The 22,040-nt window shown below is 40.8% G+C and overlaps 1 protein-coding gene across 1 annotated transcript in view; it reads right to left on the reverse strand.

Moving 5' to 3' along the window:
- Positions 1-22,040, reverse strand: part of LOC134318312 (serine/threonine-protein kinase WNK2-like) — a 97,252-nt gene that overhangs the window by 19,915 nt on the left and 55,297 nt on the right. The window contains exons 14-23 of the mRNA XM_062999166.1: positions 21,018-21,177; positions 20,550-20,666; positions 11,026-11,193; positions 9,659-9,710; positions 9,467-9,553; positions 6,666-7,327; positions 2,745-2,802; positions 2,487-2,563; positions 2,199-2,402; positions 73-467 (exon numbers count right to left, since the gene is read on the reverse strand). Coding sequence (XP_062855236.1) covers positions 73-467; positions 2,199-2,402; positions 2,487-2,563; positions 2,745-2,802; positions 6,666-7,327; positions 9,467-9,553; positions 9,659-9,710; positions 11,026-11,193; positions 20,550-20,666; positions 21,018-21,177 — 1,980 coding nt within the window. The remainder of the gene's footprint in view (positions 1-72; positions 468-2,198; positions 2,403-2,486; positions 2,564-2,744; positions 2,803-6,665; positions 7,328-9,466; positions 9,554-9,658; positions 9,711-11,025; positions 11,194-20,549; positions 20,667-21,017; positions 21,178-22,040) is intronic.

Here is a 22,040-nt window from a genome sequence, read left to right on the forward strand (position 1 = left end):
CAATTTTGCATTGAACTTAAATGTCCCAACTTTTTTGGAAGTGGTAAATAAGAGAAAAATAATTTTACATACTTCTCTCGAAGTCTCTGCAGCTCTTTCTTCATGTCTGCATCCTCGAACTCCGAGTCATTATCGCTGCTGACATATGTGGATTGAGCATGGCTGGAAACAAAAGGTGCATGGCCATTAAGGACTGGTGGGTGGCTCGGTGAATCTGAGCTCTGCACACTGCTACTGCGACCCGAGCGGCGGAAAAAAGCCACTGCTCGCTTAACAAGGTCATTCCCACTGTGCTCTGATTGGGTGGCAGCAGGATGTGAAGAAACATGGGGTTTAGCCAAGTGGTCTGCCTCTTCACCCGAATCTGAAGAAAGGTGAAACCCATGCTGCAATTTTACATCCATCGACAAGGAGGTTTGTGCATGAGACATCGAGGGTGTGGCATTTAGGCTGGAAGCAAGCATATCCTACCAACAGAAAAAGAAACAATGAACAAAAAGTTTAGGATGGGACCATTTAAAGATATTAATAACAGATTGTAATAACAGATAATAAAATATTGCACAGGTTTAATTGATTTAACACAGGCACACATTGCCTGGCCAAATAAGCCAATACTTAAAAGCCTTTGGCTAAATAAATACTGCATCAAGCTAATAATAATGGAGATTTGCTGAAATTACTGGAGTTGGGTTAAGAACTGTCTAAAGCATTATTAAAACCTGCAAGAATAGTAAACAGTCAACTTTGTATAAGAAATGTGGTAGATAAATATTCTTGGTCATAAATGGAGATCACTTTTAAACGCTCGAGTCGAACAACAACATTACAACTCGTCATGGCTCCTCATGTCTGATAGTGAAAGTAAGAGCATTTCCACACACACACACAATGCACCTAATACACTTATACCAGTATAACACACACTACCATGTCACTGATATGTTCGTGACATTGCATTGCTGAGAATGACCCCCCAAACAAACAGCAGCTGGTTAGTGGGGGTCATATCAAGGTCACTTCGATTGATACATGAGGTACAGGGAGGTCACAAAGTGTGCACAGCAACAGATGGGCTGCAGTCAAGAGTTATTTAAGTATATATACACACCGATCAGCCATAACATTAAAACCACCTCCTTGTTTCTACACTCACTGTTCATTTTATCAGCTCCACTTACCATATAGAAGCACTTTGTAGTTCGACAATTACCGAACTAATGACAGTAGTCCATCTGTTTCTCTACATGCTTTGTTAGCCCCCTTTCATGCTGTTCTTCAATGGTCAGGACTCTCCCAGAAACACTACAGAGCAGGTATTATTTGGGTGGTGGACCATTCTTAGGACTGCAGTGACACTGACATGGTGGTGGTGTGTTAGTGTGTGTTGTGCTGGTATGAGTGGATCAGACACAGCAGCACTGCTGGAGTTTTTAAACACCTCACTGTTCCTGCTGGACTGAAAATAGTCCATTAACCAAAAATCTCCAGCCAACAGCGCCCCATGGGCAGTGTCCTGTGACCACAGATGAAGGTCTAGAAGATGACCAACTCAAACACCAGCAGTAGATGAGTGATCGTCTCTGACTTTACATCTACAAGGTGGACCAACTAGGTAGGAGTGTCTAATAAAGTGGACAGTGAGTGGGCACGGTATTTAAAAACTCCAGCAGCGCTGCTGTGTCTGATCCACTCATACTAGCACAACACACACCAACACACCACCACTATGTCATTGTCAATGCAGGGCTGAGAATGATCCACCACCTAAATAATACCTACTCTGTGGTGGTCCTGTGGGGGTCCGGACCATTGAAGAACAGGGTAAAACCAGGCTAAAAAGGAATGTAGAGAAATAGATGGACTACAGTCAGTAATTGTAGAACTTCTATATGGTAAGTGTGGTATTTGTGTTTTAGGCTGTACCCTCCTATAAAGCTGCTTATCAGATGTCATTGTTGTAAATAAATGCCAAATTTCCCACTTATATGCACACAAATGTCTTAATTGGTCAAATGTCTTATATTTTTCAAGGACAAATGTATCCTCTACAAAGTCACAATGATATATTCTTTTGAAAACAAGTTTTATAATTAAATAAATAAATAAATCTTCTCAATTTGTGAAGACACATGCCAAATTCTATTACTGGTGGCATAATAAACATGTACATTACACTAAAGATCACTGATCCACACCTGATATAAGTTTGGAGGTGCTGAATAACGATTGCTAAAGGACCTCTGTGACGTTTGGCCTCCACTGTCGGTTGTAGTTGAAACTTCAGCATTCATGGCCACCGAAGCATCGCCATCAGCATGTACAGCTGCTGGAGAGCTACAGAGGCAGTGACTCCTGCTACGATCTAAACCCTGGACAACATCGGGTGCCGTTGGAGAAACCTAAAGCACACAAATGAAAACAATTAAAGCAAAAGCATGTTTTCATCAAGATTACATCTGTATCACATTAATACGTTTCCTTACCTGAAAGCGGCCTTTAATGGTGCTTTGCCCACCAGAGCTGCCTGCTGAGTCGGTTCTAGTCAGCGGCTTATTCAAAGCTAATGAAGAAAAATCTAATATGAACAAATCACAAACTTAATCATTTCCAATGTTTTTTTTTGTAAGTTTATTCTTAGAAACCTATTCTATAAGACCAGACTTTACTTTTGTTAAAATAACCTTGGGTATTAAAGATCTCCATTCACAAACAGCATAAGATCAAAGACGCACACAACTTACGAGCAACCAGAGAGTCACTCAAGGTACCAAGACTGTCAATCCTTTCTAGAATTTGAGGCTGAAACAGAAACAACAGGTGAAAGAATTTAGAATAACTCTACAAGATACAAATGAAAAAAATACAAAAATAAATTTATTTATTAATTTCTCATTAAAAATACTAGAAATTATAAACCTTTTCTGTTTATTAGTGTACAATTTTCCGAAAATTGCATAAACATCCCTGCTCTACTACATTATTCTGAGCAATCAGTTCTAATCCAGCACAGTAAACAAACCGGTTAAACACAGCAAGGTTGGTTTTAAATAAAATATCTTAGTAATGTATGCCTGCAAATTAGTAATAAAATATTACATACTCATGCACATTTTTTTAAATGCATTTTCCCCCCATTGTCCTCCCAGTTTAGCACACAATTTGCCTTCCGCTGCTGAGGGATACCCGATTGCATCAGAGGAGAGTACATCGCTGTACACGCCTCTTCTCACCCCTTCTCGCCCCTCTTCCGCCAATCAGGGTCCTTACATAGCGTATGAAGATCCCACCCCACACATAGTCCGGTCCTCACCCTGCAGATACGGTGGCCAATTAGTGTCTGCTGCAGGCACTGCCAATTGTGCCCACCAGATGGCGCCCAGCCGACTGGTGGCAACGGCGAGTTTCGAACCTTGGAGTTCAGAATCTCGGCGTTGGTGTGCTAGTGGAATATTCCGCTGCACCACCTGGGCACCTATACTCATGCACCATGCACACGGACTGCTTCATTCTGATCAGGGTTGCCTCGGATCTGACACTACCTGCAAACACTTGCCGCAAGGCAAAAATACAGGCAAATTTAGTTTAGCCAATCGCCTAATCTGCATGTTTTGGGAGAAAACCAGAGTACACATGTACAATGTACAATGTGAGCACAGTAAAAAATGATATGAAATTCCTTCCCAATCCAAGGCAAAGACCAAACCTGGGTCCCAAGGGTCCAAGCTGTTGCACATCACCCATATTAGAAAAAAAATAAAGCTAAATATTTATTGTACTGTGTTTATGAAGGACTCTATGAGCATGTCTTTCCATGTTTTATTTATTAATATTAAGTATTTTTATAAACATACATTTTATAAAAAAATTTTTGTCAAAATGGAATTTGTGGGGTCAGGCACTGATGATAAGGGTTAGAGTCAAGGAACCACACACTTGTCAAACCTTGTCTTTATAACCCAGTGCACAGGGGCATCGTCATACTGAGCCAGAAAATAGTCATTCCCAAAGTGCTGCCACAATATATGATATACAGCATATAATTTATTTAAAATAATTGATTTTATACACCTGTTAGCAATGTGAATGGCTGAAACACCTGAACTCCAACAATTAGGAGGGATGCCCACATACATTTGCCCATATAATGTATATGGATTTACTAGAATGCATATTTTTATAGACTTTAAGGGTTTAACGCCACATTTACACATTGGAAATGTTCATGGCAGGAAGGTATGTTTGCTTGTTTTATTAGGTTTTTAACGTCATGTTTTACACTTTGGTTACATTCATGACAGGAACGGTAGTTACTCATTACACAAGATTCATCAGTTCACAAGGTTATATCGAACACAGTCATGGAAAATTTAGTGTTTCCAGTTCACCTCACTTGCATGTCTTTGGACTGTGGGAGGAAACCAGAGCACCCAGAGTAAACCCACGCAGACACAGGGAGAACATGCAAACTCCACACAGAAAGGACCTGGAGCGCCCAACCTGGGGATTGAACCAAGGACCTTCTTGCTGTGAGGCGACAGTGCTACCCACTTAGCCACCGTGCCACCCTCATGGCAGAAAGGTAGTTGATGCAATTTCAGAGTTAGTTAATGCATGCATGGTGTACATTGTTAAATGTCTGTTCTCAGTGCTGTTTGGGTAAGGAATTTGAGACCTTTTGGGGCATGTTCTTGTTCAAAGGTTCTCATTGTCTCTACTTTGTAGCCTATAATTTTAGACATAGAAATCCATAAGCTGAATTTCAGACAATTTACTATTGACTGAAGACTTCCAGACTGACTGCATAAAATGCATTTGCAGACAAAGTTCGACTTAAAACATCCAGAGATTTGTGAGAGATGCAACTCGAGTCACTGGTTCAAGTTTAATTCAATTGTAAAATCTCTTAGAACTAAAAACGGCATTGTCCACGAATCTTAACTTTAGTTACACACAAAGTAAACCCTATTGAAACAAATAAGGGGTAATTATTAGCATGTTCTACAGTCTCTCCTGATGTCTTTATGGTAGAAAGCACAGAATAAACTGTCTATTAGATGTGATTGTCATCTTGAGGTAGCTCGACAATTACACTGCTTAAAACAATTAAGGGAACACTTAATCATCACAGCATAACACAAAGTCAGTTAAACTTCAGGGATATCAATCTGCCCAGTTAGGAAGTATAAACGATTGTGAATCAAGTTCACTTTCTTTGGTGCAAATGAAAGTGACAACAGGTGCACCAGAGAGGCAACAGCAAGACAACCACCAAAAAGGAAATGGTTTTACAGGTGGTCGCCACAGACAAAGAGTGTGTTAGAAAACCTAGGGAGCTCTCTACATCAGCATTTTACGTCACCCTACGCGCACTCCAGAGAAGTAGGCTGTTCGAAATCCTAGACGCCTTAATATGCTCACTAGTAAGGTATCTTAAAATTTCAACAGTATTTTGAATCAACGAGTATAAGTCAATGGCTTATTAGAATCCTCTCTACTATGTATCAATAAGACAGCAAGGCAGCTCAGTAGGTTTTTGAACACCCCCAAATACTCTCTCCTTACCCTTCCTGACTGATCCTTCTCTAGTTCTGCGTTTTGCTAGTGACCTTGTCACTACTGGTAGCATGAGGCGGTACCTGCAGCCCTTTCAGGATGCACAGGTAGCCCAGCTCCTCCAGGATGGCACATCCATACATGCTGTCGCAAGAAGGTTTACTGTGTCTCCCAGCACAGTCTCAAGAGCATGGAGGAGATACCAGGACACGGGCTGTTACACGAGGACTGCAGGACAGGGCCGTAGAAGGGCATCAACCCAGCAGCAGGACTGGTATCTGCTCCTTTGTCCGAGGAGGAACAGGAGGAGCACTGCCAGAGCCCTACAAAGTGACCTCCAGTGGGCTACTGGTGTGCATGTTTCCTGATCCAGGTCTGGGAGATCATTCCACAGGACACCATCCACCGTCTCATCAGGATCATGCCCAGACATTGTGGAGTGCATACAGGCATGTGGGGGCCATACACACTACTTAGTAACATGATGAATTGCCATGATGAAATTCATAGAAATTGGATGAGCTTATTAATTCAATGTTTCACTTTGATTTTCGGTATGAATGAGTCCAGCCCTCCATGGGCTGATGATTTTGGTTTCCACTGAATGTTATGTCATTTTGTTCTTAATTAATGACACAGTTTATATCAGTAAGGATTTTCAACTTGAATCTTTCGTTCATTGAGATCCAACGTGTGATTTTGTTTGTTTAATTCTTAACGTCATGTCAGCTGCAATGGCTATTATCATGGCTAACTAATAGATTATGTAAACGGTGGTGGGTCAATTTTTCCCCCCCCATGTACGTATGGTGGTTAAGAGTGTTTGTGAGGGTCTAAATGATATGGTGTATTTGCAAGTGATTCCATAAATTTAAGCAGTTTTATTAATTTTTTTTTGTGTGTGGGGGGGGGGACTGATGTGAAGAATGTGTGATTTAAGTGTTCCCTTAACTTCTTTGAGCAGTGTATAAACCAATCTATTTTGAATGAAAAACTTACTTCTTTATTTTATTCATTAATTTGGCCCAATTATATTTAATAACATCAGGAATCAGTAATCAAATAGGAGAGTAGCAGTGAATAAAATTGTGCAATGTGGTGCATTTTACCAGAACATCTCCTTTTTTTAGTGTTCCATCACTGCTCTGGCTGTCAGACACTGTAGGTGAGCCAGGAGGATCAGAGGTGGAGCTTGTGTTCTGTGAGGGGTTGTATTCCTGGTACAAAAGGTTCCTGAGCTTTTCATCGAGCGTCTTTATTGTCTTATCAATGAACTCTAATCTGGGAGGCCCTTCTCCATCAGACTCAGCTGGTGCACTCCCTGATTGTGTCTGTGACGTGGTGCATTCGGATGTAGAAGGCGCTTGTGATGAAGATAGAGGTGCTTGTGATTGGTGGGCAGGGCTTTCAGGTGGGGACTGTGTTGAAGGTGGAACAGCTGAGGAATACGACTGCTGAAGCACTACTGGTTGGGTTTGGGTAAGGGGTGTCTCTAAGACAGGGCTGGGGTCATGAGATGCTGGTTGGTGAGGGGGCACATTTTTTTGAACATCGGTATCTTGGGAAATAGGGGGAGCAATAGGACAGCATGGTATGTCTGTAACCATAGATACTGCTGCTGCTGCTAAATGAGTGCTCTGAGGATCATCGGCTAACTGGGCGTGTTCTGTGGCATTAGGAGCAGAGTCAGATGATGCTGGCTGGCTCTGGAGAGATCTATCTCCAGCTATGCTTCCATCTTGAATCTGAGTAGTAGGAGGGCTGTTTGCATCTGTCAGGAAAAAGGGAAAATTGGTACAGACTCAGTAAGCTAAATTTATTTACTTTATTATCAATGATTATTAATTAATTGTTTAGGTGTACAAATGTGGTTTGGCAGCATGTAAAGTTCACAACATGAAAACCGTTAACATTTTAGCAGTAATGCAAATACTATAATTTTAAATATGGTAAAATGTCTAACAATTGGCTGTGTCTTTGGGAGGGGAGGCTGGATTATCTACTTGACACTGCACTGTTCACTACTGTCAAGGTGCTAGCACAAGCAGACGGATTCAAGGAGTTGCTGTATAGTGTAAAATTATAATACATAATCAGTATATATCTACATAGAACAATGATAGCTTAGCAATTAAGGAACTAAGGAATTGAACTAGTAACTCGAAGCCCCACCACCACCAAACTGCCACTGAACCAAACTTGGACCCCTGAGCAAGGCTGTTAAACCTCAATTGCTTGAGGGTAATTAGCCACAACTATAAGTCAGTTTGGATAAAAGTAACTACCCTTAATGTAAATGACCGGGTGTTTATGGTGTTGTTTCCTCACACATATGCAGTTCCAGAAAATTTTTATACATTAGCCAAGTATTCCAATTACTGGACAGAAATGATAGCAATATGGTCTTATTTAGATTAAAATATGCAGTCTAAATATGCAGAGTTTTTAGAACAATTAGACTACCAGAACCTGGGCTTAATGAGATTATTAGTGTGCATGTAAACACACTCATTGTAGGCGTTGGGAGGAGACCAGTGCTTGGGGAAAAAAAAGCCCAACAATGTTGTGTATTACAAATGCCATTTTCAGATATATTGGTACATTTTTTTGTAAAATGCAACTTATTGTTAAAAAGAATAACATTTCATGATATATAAAAATAAGTTTTATGTATACAAATTAATAAATCAAAAAAGAAGTTGGGATTGGGGCAAAATAAGAGTGAAGAGTGTATATTTTAAATCATTACACAACAAGAAAGTGAGTTGGTAACAGGTAAGGGTATCATTATTGGGTACAAAAGAAGGATCCACCAAAGGTCTTTACGGGAGCGTTTCAATCAGAAGAAAAGGAACATTTCTCAAGGCAAGATTACAAATTATTTTGATCTTTGACTATCTACTGGACATAATACTGTTAAAAATGTTAAGCAAATCTGGAGAAAATGTAGGGCAAGGTCAGAATTTACTGTAAAATTCGTGTGACCTTCGGGTCCTCAGAAAAAACATCATGCTACTGCGATAAATATGGTCCATCACAAAACTGCTGAAGCCATACATCAATTCTATGCAGAAACACAACTTTGGTCTCTGGGCCTGAGCCTAAGATTGAACGTAAGACAGTGGTGGAATGTAATCAGATTAGTCCAGGTTTCAGCTTGTTTTCAGAAGAAACAGACATTAAGTTCTTTGTTTTAAAGATAAAAATAACACTCCATACCAGTTATTGGTAAGTAAATAAATAAATAATAATAAAAAAACATCTGTCTAGGGGATGCATCAATGCCCACACCATATTTAGTGACTTGCATATATGTAAAGGTGCCACTGACGCAGAGGCATATATTGGGATTTAAGAGAGACTGATTGCCATAATTAAGGCATGTGTCATCACATAAAATAAAGACACACATAATAGTATAACAGCTTTTAAGAAAATGTATATGTTATAATCGGGGAATTAGATAAACTAGATACAATGTGGGTAATGTCTCCAAATTCACAAAACACTCAAATGCTTTTGGCTAGTGACTGACAGACTTTTAATCAACCAGTCAATGTGCATAGGATAAGTAGGTAAGTTACCTAAAGGTGACTTAACAGCTGCTTCCATAATGACAAACGTGAGATATTTGCACAGCTGACAATAGATTTTGGTTGGACTAAAATCAAACAGATACTTTAGAAATAATTACATTATCCCACCACCACATCCAAATAATCTAGTATAATTTAGTATGGCATAAGTCTTTTTTAAAATAATTTAATAAAGACTATGGCAAGGACATGCTGAAAAACTTAAAACTTTTAATTGGCATTATGTATATGTTTTATATTATACGTATGGCATTTGTTATATTACATTTTTTAACATACAGCTGTGGTACATAAAATACAAATAACATGAATACCTTTGGCTGTGATGTTATCTTCATTGTTATTTGGGACTATTTCGGCCACAGGGCAGATGATGAACCAGCGTTTTCCAGTGTGAAGTACTGAGTAATGAGAACACACACAAATCCACACACACATACAAAAGTTTATATAGCTGAAAACAAAATTTGTGTGTAGATTTAAACCTACTGTGAGGAAGATCTCACCATTTTGTTGGTATACCAGCTGGTTAGACTGTGTTTGTTGAGGCTTTGCTCCCTGAAACAACATTAGGATAACAAATAATTAACATGACAGATAATTAAGTATTTACTTATTACAATCAATCACGACTACGATAAAATTTGCGCATAACAATACAAATGACTCAGATTAACAGAATAAATTCATTTCAAACTTCATTTACCGGGTTACTTACATGTTCAGCATTTTAAGCCAGAACATCTCCGTACAAAGCACTCAAGTTTAGTGATTGCCATTCTTTAGCACACTTCATGTGTCATGAGGGGCATTAGCATTTTATTCCTCCCCTCAGTTTGCTTGCTCAGCATTCTGTACCTTGCTCTGAGAAAAGTGCACCCCGGGGAAAGCTTAATAACTCTATATCAAAGGCGTTGGCCCTTTAATCTTTAATGTACAAAGGAAATAGTGAACGGTGGCTGTCAAATGTTAGGTGAATCTCACTTCAAGACTGATGACAAGCTTTGCAATGGTACGATGTTTAATCACATGAGGCATCACAAATCTAATCAGGCTGAGCTTCCAAGCAGAAAGCAAATACTGATCACAGGTCTATTTAGAGCACTAACAAATTACTACATTTTGCTGAATTAAATAATGTAAATCTAATTACAATACATGACCAAAACTATTCTGACACTGCTTCTAATTAGTAGCTTTTACAATTTTGGCCTCATACATGGCTAACGGGTTAATACATTTAATCACACAGCAACTGACTAAGCTCTATTAAAAAATGGATGTACACTATTCAGTGCAACACATTTAACTGCCAGTATGCGACTGAATGTTGCCTTTTCAACAACCCATTTTCTGCCCTACCTAATCAGGCCTAGTCAAGTCTTACTGTTGTTAGAGAGTAATTGTCTCTTAACTACTGTATTTCTAAAAGCAACATCAGCACAAAAGCTGGTTTAAGGGATAGATTGGCTTTCTATGACTGGGAGCCACACACAAGCCTATTCGCCTATGCATCAGCGGGAGTGGTTTAAAGCACATCACTATTGGAATTAAATGAAGTGGCTGAGCAGAATTAGTTTGATGAACAAAACAATTTGATGGTACCTAAACAATGAAGAAGGAATAATGGTTAGGAGCTGTTTTTAATAATTTGGGCTAAGCCCCTTCATTAAAGCATACAACCTACTGTGTTGTTTTAGCTTGCGCATCTTATTGTAATTCTTCTCATAAGAAATGCAGCCAATTTTGCAGTATATGTTTCATTCACTTAAACGCAGATGAAAAATAACTTTAATCAAAAAATAAATGAACATTTATAACAATTACTAAATATAAAAGCTCAGTGGGTTTTGAAACTGAATTTAGGGCACACCTCCGAACCGAAACCTCCGGTGAGGCACTGATTTGGCTCCGACACTTGTCCCGAACATTTCTCTCCCTCTGTGTCTTCACTAAGGATGTCCTCTGCCTTTTCCACTATGTCCTTTAACTGCTCAATGAACATTTCCTTTTCATGAAGCAGGATAAAGTCATTCTCAACCTAGTGAAAACAAGTAGAAGCACAGTTAGGGAAAAGTATTATAATTATATAATATAATGTATATTATATAATATATGATGTGTGTAAATGCACACACACATGAAAAGATTTCATATTTTAATTTCTACATACATACATACATACATACATACATACATACATACATACATACATACATACAGTGTATCACAAAAGTGAGTACACCCCTCACATTTCTGCAAATATTTCATTATATCTTTTCATGGGACAACACTATAGACATGAAACTTGGATATAACTTAGAGTAGTCAGTGTACAGCTTGTATAGCAGTGTAGATTTACTGTCTTCTGAAAATAACTCAACACACAGCCATTAATGTCTAAATAGCTGGCAACATAAGTGAATACACCCCACAGTGAACATGTCCAAATTGTGCCCAAATGTGTCGTTGTCCCTCCCTGGTGTCATGTGTCAAGGTCCCAGGTGTAAATGGGGAGCAGGGCTGTTAAATTTGGTGTTTTGGGTACAATTCTCTCATACTGGCCACTGGATATTCAACATGGCACCTCATGGCAAAGAACTCTCTGAGGATGTGAGAAATAGAATTGTTGCTCTCCACAAAGATGGCCTGGGCTATAAGAAGATTGCTAACACCCTGAAACTGAGCTACAGCATGGTGGCCAAGGTCATACAGCGGTTTTCCAGGACAGGTTCCACTCGGAACAGGCTTCGCCAGGGTCGACCAAAGAAGTTGAGTCCACGTGTTCGGCGTCATATCCAGAGGTTGGCTTTAAAAAATAGACACATGAGTGCTGCCAGCATTGCTGCAGAGGTTGAAGACGTGGGAGGTCAGCCCGTCAGTGCTCAGACCATACGCCGCACACTGCATCAACTCGGTCTGCATGGTCGTCATCCCAGAAGGAAGCTGACGCACAAGAAAGCCAGCAAACAGTTTGCTGAAGACAAGCAGTCCAAGAACATGGATTACTGGAATGCCCTGTGGTCTGACGAGACCAAGATAAACTTGTTTGGCTCAGATGGTGTCCAGCATGTGTGGCGGCGCCCTGGTGAGAAGTACCAAGACAACTGTATCTTGCCTACAGTCAAGCATGGTGGTGGTAGCATCATGGTCTTGGGCTGCATGAGTGTTGCTGGCACTGGGGAGCTGCAGTTCATTGAGGGAAACATGAATTCCAACATGTACTGTGACATTCTGAAACAGAGCATGATGCCCTCCCTTCGAAAACTGGGCCTCATGGCAGTTTTACAACAGGATAACGACCCCAAACACAACCTCCAAGATGACAACTGCCTTGCTGAGGAAGCTGAAGGTAAAGGTGATGGACTAAACCCAATTGAGCACCTGTGGCGCATCCTCAAGTGGAAGGTGGAGGAGTTCAAGGTGTCTAACATCCACCAGCTCCGTGATGTCATCATGGAGGAGTGGAAGAGGATTCCAGTAGCAACCTGTGCAGCTCTGGTGAATTCCATGCCCAGGAGGGTTAAGGCAGTGCTGGATAATAATGGTGGTCACACAAAATATTGACACTTTGGGCACAATTTGGACATGTTCACTGTGGGGTGTACTCACTTATGTTGCCAGCCATTTAGACATTAATGGCTGTGTGTTGAGTTATTTTTAGAAGACAGTAAATCTACACTGCTATACAAGTTGTACACTGACTACTCTAAGTTATATCCAAGTTTTATTTCTATAGTGTTGTCCCATGAAAAGATATAATAAAATATTTGCAGAAATGTGAGGGGTGTACTCACTTTTGTGATACACTGTACATACACACACACACACACACACACACACACACACACACACACACACACACACACACATACATATATATATATATATATATATATATATACACAGTATCTGTGACCAAGACAGCAAGTCTTTGTGATGTATCAAGAGCCTTGGTGTCCAGGGTAATGTCAGCATACCACCAAGAAGGACAAACCACATCCAACAGGATTAACTGTGGACGCAAGAGGAAGCTGTCTGAAAGGGATGTTCGGGTGCTAACCCGGATTGTATCCAAAAAACATAAAACCACGGCTGCCCAAATCACGGCAGAATTAAATGTGCACCTCAACTCTCCTGTTTCCACCAGAACTGTCCGTCGGGAGCTCCACAGGGTCAATATACACGGCCGGGCTGCTATAGCCAAACCTTTGGTCACTCGTGCCAATGCCAAACGTCGGTTTCAATGGTGCAAGGAGCGCAAATCTTGGGCTGTGGACAATGTGAAACATGTATTGTTCTCTGATGAGTCCACCTTTACTGTTTTCCCCACATCCGGGAGAGTTACGGTGTGGAGAAGCCCCAAAGAAGCGTACCACCCAGACTGTTGCATGCCCAGAGTGAAGCATGGGGGTGGATCAGTGATGGTTTGGGCTGCCATATCATGGCATTCCCTTGGCCCAATACTTGTGCTAGATGGGCGCGTCACTGCCAAGGACTACCGAACCATTCTGGAGGACCATGTGCATCCAATGGTTCAAACATTGTATCCTGAAGGCGGTGCCGTGTATCAGGATGACAATGCACCAATACACACAGCAAGACTGGTGAAAGATTGGTTTGATGAACATGAAAGTGAAGTTGAACATCTCCCATGGCCTGCACAGTCACCAGATCTAAATATTATTGAGCCACTTTGGGGTGTTTTGGAGAAGCGAGTCAGGAAACGTTTTCCTCCACCAGCATCACGTAGTGACCTGGCCACTATCCTGCAAGAAGAATGGCTTAAAATCCCTCTGACCACTGTGCAGGACTTGTATATGTCACTTCCAAGACGAATTGACGCTGTATTGGCCGCAAAAGGAGACCCTACACCATACTAATAAATTATTGTGGTCTAAAACCAGGTGTTTCAGTTATTTTGTCCAACCCCTGTACATATATATATACATATACAGTGTATCACAAAAGTGAGTACACCCCTCACATTTCTGCAAATATTTCATTACATCTTTTCATGGGACAACACTATAGACATGAAACTTGGAGAGTAGTCAGTGTACAGCTTGTATAGCAGTGTAGATTTACTGTCTTCTGAAAATAACTCAACACACAGCCATTAATGTCTAAATAGCTGGCAACATACAGTGGGGCCAAAAAGTATTTAGTCAGCCACTGATTGTGCAGGTTCTCCTACTTAGAAAGATGAGAGGTCTGTAATTTTCATCATAGGTACACTTCAACTATGAGAGACAAAATGAGAAAAAAAAATCCAGGAAATCACATTGTAGGATTTTTAAAGAATTTATTTGTAAATTATGGTGGAAAATAAGTATTTGGTCAATAACAAAAGTTCAACTCAATACTTTGTAACATAACCTTTGTTGGCAATGACAGAAGTCAAACGTTTCCTGTAAGTCTTCACCAGGTTTGCACACACTGTAGCTGGTATTTTGGCCCATTCCTCCATGCAGATCTCCTCTAGAGCAGTGATGTTTTGGGGCTGTCGCTGGGCAACACGGACTCCACACATTTTCTATGGGGTTGAGGTCTGGAGACTGGCTAGGCCACTCCAGGACCTTGAAATGCTTTTTACGGAGCCACTCCTTCGTTGCCCGAGCGGTGTGTTTGGGATCATTGTCATGCTGGAAGACCCAGCCACGTTCCATCTTCAATGCTCTCACTGATGGAAGGAGGTTTTGGCTTAAAATCTCACGATACATGGCCCCGTTCATGCTTCCCTTAACACGGATCAGTCGTCCTGTCCCCTATGCAGAAAAACAGCCCCAAAGCATGATGTTTCCACCCCCATGCTTCACAGTAGGTATGGTGTTCTTGGGTTTTTCTTCTTCCTCCAAACACGACGAGTTGAGTTTTTACCAAAAAGTTCCATTTTGGTTTCATCTGACCACATGATATTCTCCCAATCCTCTTCTGGATCATCTATATGCTCTCTGGCAAACTTCAGACGGGCCTGGACATGTACTGGCTTAAGCAGGGGGACACGCCTGGCACTGCAGGATTTGAGTCCCTCTCGGCGAAGTGTGTTTACTGATGGTAGCCTTTGTTACTTTGGTCCCAGCTCTCTGCAGGTCATTCATCAGGTCCCTCCGTGTAGTTCTGGGATTTTTGCTCACCGTTCTCATGATCATTTTGACCCCACGGGATAAGATCTTGACCCCAAGGGAGATTATCAATGGTCTTGTATGTCTTCCATTTTCTTACAATTGTTCCCACAGTTGATTTATTCACACCAACCTGCTTGCCTATTGTAGATTTACTCTTCCCAGCCTGGTGCAGGTCTACAATTTTCTTCCTGGTGTCCTTCGACAGCTCTTTGGTCTTGGCCATGGTTGAGTTTGGAGTCTGACTGTTTGAGGCTGTGGACAGGTGTCTTTTATACAGATAACGAGGTCAAACAGGTGCCATTAATACAGGTAACGAGTGGAGGACAGAAGAGCTTCTTAAAGAAGAAGTTACAGGTCTGTGAGAGCCAGAAATCTTGCTTGTTTGTTATTGACCAAATACTTATTTTCCACCATAATTTACGAATAAATTCTTTAAAAATCCTACAATGTGATTTCCTGGATTTTTTTTCTCATTTTGTCTTTCATAGTTGAAGTGTACCTACGATGAAAATTACAGACCTCTCTCATCTTTCTAAGAAGGAGAACCTGCACAATCAGTGGCTGACTAAATACTTTTTGACCCCACTGTAAGTGAGTACACCCCACAGTGAACATGTCCAAATTGTGCCCAAATGTGTCGTTGTCCCTCCCTGGTGTCATGTGTCAAGGTCCCAGGTGTAAATGGGGAGCAGGGCTGTTAAATTTGGTGTTTTGGGTACAATTCTCTCATACTGGCCATTGGATATTCAACATGGCACCTCATGGCAAAGAACTCTCTGAGGATGTGAGAAATAGAATTGTTGCTCTCCACAAAGATGGCCTGGGCTATAAGAAGATTGCTAACACCCTGAAACTGAGCTACAGCATGGTGGCCAAGGTCATACAGCGGTTTTCCAGGACAGGTTCCACTCGGAACAGGCTTCGCCAGGGTCGACCAAAGAAGTTGAGTCCACGTGTTCGGCGTCATATCCAGAGGTTGGCTTTAAAAAATAGACACATGAGTGCTGCCAGCATTGCTGCAGAGGTTGAAGACATGGGAGGTCAGCCTTTCAGTGCTCAGACCATATGCCACACACTGCATCAACTCGGTCTGCATGGTCGTCATCCCAGAATGAAGCTGACGCACAAGAAAGCCAGCAAACAGTTTGCTGAAGACAAGCAGTCCAAGAACATGGATTACTAAAATGCCCTGTGGTCTGACGAGACCAAGATAAACTTGTTTGGCTCAGATGGTGTCCAGCATGTGTGGCGGCGCCCTGGTGAGAAGTACCAAGACAACTGTATCTTGCCTACAGTCAAGCATGGTGGTGGTAGCATCATGGTCTTGGGCTGCATGAGTGTTGCTGGCACTGGGGAGCTGCAGTTCATTGAGGGAAACATGAATTCCAACATGTACTGTGACATTCTGAAAAAGAGCATGATCCCCTCCCTTCGAAAACTGGGCCTCATGGCAGTTTTACAACAGGATAACGACCCCAAACACAACCTCCAAGATGACAACTGCCTTGCTGAGGAAGCTGAAGGTAAAGGTGATGGACTAAACCCAATTGAGCACCTGTGGCGCATCCTCAAGTGGAAGGTGGAGGAGTTCAAGGTGTCTAACATCCACCAGCTCCGTGATGTCATCATGGAGGAGTGGAAGAGGATTCCAGTAGCAACCTGTGCAGCTCTGGTGAGTTCCATGCCCAGGAGGGTTAAGGCAGTGCTGGATAATAATGGTGGTCACAATGGTGACACTTTGGGCACAATTTGGACATGTTCACTGTGGGGTGTACTCACTTATGTTGCCAGCCATTTAGACATTAATGGCTGTGTGTTGAGTTATTTTCAGAAGACAGTAAATCTACACTGCTATACAAGTTGTACACTGACTACTCTAAGTTATATCCAAGTTTTATTTCTATAGTGTTGTCCCATGAAAAGATATAATAAAATATTTGCAGAAATGTGAGGGGTGTACTCACTTGTGATACACTGTATATATATATATATATATATATATATATATATATATATATATATATATATATATATATTCATGCATGACAATTTGCATATATTAAAGAGAAGGGATTTTATAAGCAAGAAAAAAAGGAAATCCGTGATTGTTGGTTCAGCTGGCTGAAATTCCCTTTTGTGCCATAGTGGTACAACAAGAAAGCAGTAAAGTAAAAGGCTAAAATATGCAATGTTATATGTCCAAATACACTGATCAGCCATAACATTAAAACCACCTCCTTGTTTCTACACTCACTGTCCATTTTATCAGCTCCACTTACCATACAGAAGCACTTTGTAGTTCTACAATTACTGGCTGTATTCCATCAGTTTCTCTACATACTTTTTTAGCCTGCTTTCACCCTATTCTTCAATGGTCAGGACCACCACAGAGAGGGTGACACTGACATGGTGGTGGTGTGTTAGTGTGTGTTGTGCTGGTATGAGTGGATCAGACACAGCAGCGCTTCTGGAGTTTTTAAATATTGTGTCCACTTACTGTCCACTCTATTAGACACTCTTGTAGATGTAAAGTCAGAGACGATCGCTCATCTATTGCTGCTGTTGAGTTAAGTTGAGTCATCTTCTAGACCTTCATCAAGGGTCACAGGACGCTGCCCATGGGGCGCTGTTGGCTGGGTATTTTTGGTTGGTGGACTATTCTCAGTCCAGCAGTGACAGTGAGGTGTTTAAAAACTCCATCTGGATTTCTGTGACTTATCCACTCATACCAGCACAACACACACTAACACACCACCACCATGTCAGTGTCACTGCAGTGCTGAGAACGATCCACCACCGAAATAACACCTGCTCTGTGGTGGCCCTGGGAGAGTCCTGACAATTGAAGAATAGCATGAATAGGGGCTAACAAAGCATGTAGAGAAACAGATGGCCTACAGTCAGTAATTATAGAACTACAAAGTGCTTCTATATGGTAAGTGGAGCTGATAAAATGGACAGTGAGTGTAGAAACAAGGAAGTGGTTTTAATGTTATGGCTGATCTGTGTATATCCCACAGAGTCAGAAAAAAAAAGTCCTGATTTTATTGTACACAAAATCTCAAACGTCAATTTAAATTCCAAGGTACCAGATTTGTGACAAGTTTCATAACAGTTTGATACAGCCTTATGCAGCTAACACTAATGGAATGTTAGAGGTGGAGAGTGTTATGAAAAGCGATTCCTTTAGCGGCTTGAAATCCTAAATGCATTCTGCAAAGTATCTTACTCAGAATACATTATAAAAGGGGGAATATTAACACATTATCTGCGTTGTTCCTGGCAGAAGGAGTCATTTTGTCAGAGAACTGAGCAGGGGTAATGTAATATGCTATTATGCCACTACAGTTTACCTTCTTCTGAAAACACAAGACACAAAACAATTAATGGTATGTATTATTTTAAGCTTTAATGGTAAATATCTATTAGGAAAAGCAACTACCAATGTTCTTTTTCACCAAGGTCCTAAAATGGTTTCAGAAAATTTACTTTCTGAAGACATTTATTTAATCTAAGGCACTAGGGTGGTGCAACAGTCTTTTATGCAGGTGAGGATGGTCGAAGCCCTGCGGCAGATTGGTGCCTTGCGCTAATGTTTCCCAATAAAACCAGACCTGCTGTGACCCTGACCAGGAAAAAGCGGTCTATAAAAATAAAATAAAATTCATTCTGCCATTTATAACACTATATGACTATTTCTGAGTATATAACACTATATGACTTTTCTGTAGGGCAGTTGTAGCATAGTGGTTAAGATACTGAACTAGTAATCAAAAAGTCGCTGGTTCAGGCCCACCAATTCCAGGCTGCATCTGTTGGGCCCTTGAGCAAGGCCCTTAACCCCTAATTGCTTAGACAGTATTTGGTGACAGTACTTTGGAGTCGCTTTGGATAAAAGCGTCTGCCAAATGCTGAAAATGTAAATGTAACATTTCTTAATAATGCTAATCCTGGGAAATGACATCAATTATGTAAGGACATTCAACACATTCCAACTTAACAGAACATGTTAAAAAATAAGACAAACTGCACAATAAAAAAAACTATGATGAACTATGGAAAAAATAAGATGGTAAGAAAAGCACCTGCTGCATACAACATGTGATTCAAACAACAGGAGGTTCAAATTAATATTGTAATATTTAGATGGCACAGGGAAAACTAATACACCACCACATGTACATAACATAAAAACTAGGGCTGTCACGCGATTAAAAAAAACAAATTAATCGCCTGCAAAAATAACTAAGCAAAATTTGAACAGTTCTGCATATTTTTATTGCAAGAACATGTTTACCAACAAAAAAATGAATAAAATTATGATAAAATTATTAATTCTAAATTATTTTTTGAAAGCCAGCCAATGCCCAGATAGAGTTGTCAACCGCTACCCATCTTTCAGCCAGTTATTTAAAGTCTGTTCACATTATCTGGCAAAAGTGAGGATCTTCTCCTGTTCATAACCCTGCCACTGAAAACAGGCGCTCATGGTACTACAATTAACCATTTCTAGATGCAACACGTATAACGTCATGTCAACCCACATCGTTAACTATGTTAAAGTCCGTTGCGATCCATTTAACACCATTGTTTGTAATGTTCCCATGACGTGTACAGTTCATGAGCTTTCCATCCAAATTCATTTGAAATAAAGTTGTCTGAGCTCATTTTGCCTGTAACGCGTAGCCGTGCGGCGTGCGTGCAGATTCCCGACAAGACAAAGCTTTGACCAAAGATGATATTAAAGCGTCAATAAATAACTGTAATTTTGTCAAGTGATGATTTCTCATGCTTTTAGTTTAAATTATCATTTAAAATACCCTATATTTTGCAATACGTAGCAGCAGCAGCTCGAGCAGTGGTGGGCAATTACATTTTCCAAGGGGCCACATAAGAAACTGTTACTGTTGTGGAGGGCCGAACCATTAGGGTGAACTTCATTCTGCTCAATATTAATACGATTTCTTTTTATTGCCTACATTTTACAGTTCTGATAAGCTGTACTGTTAAGAGTAGATGTTACAGGCAGAAAATGAAAAGCAGGCAGAGTAAAAACATCAACATTATTTTACTATTTAATCAACTTTCTTGAAAACAAATGAGAACAAAATGTGCATTAACTTTACACAAAGTGCTATTGCTATTTGGATATCACAAAGCAAGATCTTAACCGTCATTAACCCAATTAACGACAGCCCTAATAAAAACAGAAGGATGGATAAAAAAAAAAAAAAGTGCCTGGATTGCTTATAAGCAGCTGCATGCTCACCATGTAGGTGGCGATTTCTTCTGGAGCATCTCCATCAAGATCAAACTTAAAGGTGACCATCTTGTGGTTGTGAGTCTCCAGCTGGCATTCTACCATCTTGTCACCAGTGTTACATACCTGCAGCACACAAAAAATAGTGATACACAACTGTTTACCCCCTACAGCATGCCTGCATCAGAAGCATTTCTTTTAAGCTAACATCAACATTACACGATTTCATAAATAAAGGCTATAGCAGCAGACATGCTTGGTTTGTGACTTAGGGTTTACCATCATGGGACTCCAGTACTCTGCACAAAGCCTCGTCCTCAACCCTAATGAACATCTTGTGGATGAATTGGAACTCAGCTGAGTTTCAGGCCCTTTTGTCTAATATGTGCCTAACCATGCACCAAGATGTGGATAATTATTGCAGTTGTTGATACAGATGTTGAGCAGGCTGGCTTAGAATTTTTAATGCAGACTTACGTTAAGCATGCTAAGTTTGGGCTTGCCAGTCTTCTCCGGGCGGCAACGTGTGCGCGAGGATTTGCGGTGGTGTTTACGGACCCTTGACTCACTCCTCCCACCATGTGTTCCATCGTTTCCGTCGCTCATTTCTTTTCCTGATGTGGCATCTGAGTTCACACTAAGACAGAAAACATGGCTCATTATCAGGCATTTCCTGCAACACAAACTACAGAATGTTTTTATGGCTCATGCAAGCACATTTTTATGATAAGTGAATGCATGTTATAAAAGGCATCATAATATTTTTTCTGGCTGTACTGTGTTTAGGGGTCGCCACAGCGGATCTAGTTTGTTTGTTTATTAGGATTTTAACGTCATGTTTTACACTTTTGATTACATTCATGACAGAAACGGTAGTTACTCATTACACAAGGTTCATCACTTCACAAGGTTATATCAAACAGTCATGGACAATTTAGTGTCTCAAATTCACCTCACTTGCATGTCTTTGAACCATGGGAGGAAACTGGAGCACCCGGAGGAAACCCACGCAGACACGGGGAGAACATGCAAACCCCACACAAAAAGGAACCAGACCGCCCCACCTGGGAATCAACCCCCAGGACCTTCTTGCCGTGAGGCGACAGTGCTACCCACTTAGCCTTTTGCTAATCTAGTAAGGAAACCTGAATTGGCACAGTTTTTATACCGGATACCCTTCCTGAAGCAAACCTCCTACTTTTATTGGGTTGTGCACTGAGAGCGCACTGACAACAGCACCTCCCAGCGGGGAGGCTGTTTTGACCCCACAGTTCCCCTTCCATCTGCAAACATTAGCCAATTGTGTCAGTGCAGATGTCCGACTGGCCAATAGCACTGCTGATATTAAAAACCAGATCCCTGGATCCCAGCAGTAAGGGGCTACCACACTTTAATGCCTGAGCACCTACGGTTTAACAAATTATTAACAAGCAATTATCATTTGAGAGTGAAAGTAAAATAACACTAAACTGTGTTGAGCTGAGAACAACAATGATATTC

This window comes from Trichomycterus rosablanca, chromosome 7 (assembly GCF_030014385.1).
Source record: "Trichomycterus rosablanca isolate fTriRos1 chromosome 7, fTriRos1.hap1, whole genome shotgun sequence".
NCBI classification, from domain to species: Eukaryota; Metazoa; Chordata; class Actinopteri; order Siluriformes; family Trichomycteridae; genus Trichomycterus; species Trichomycterus rosablanca.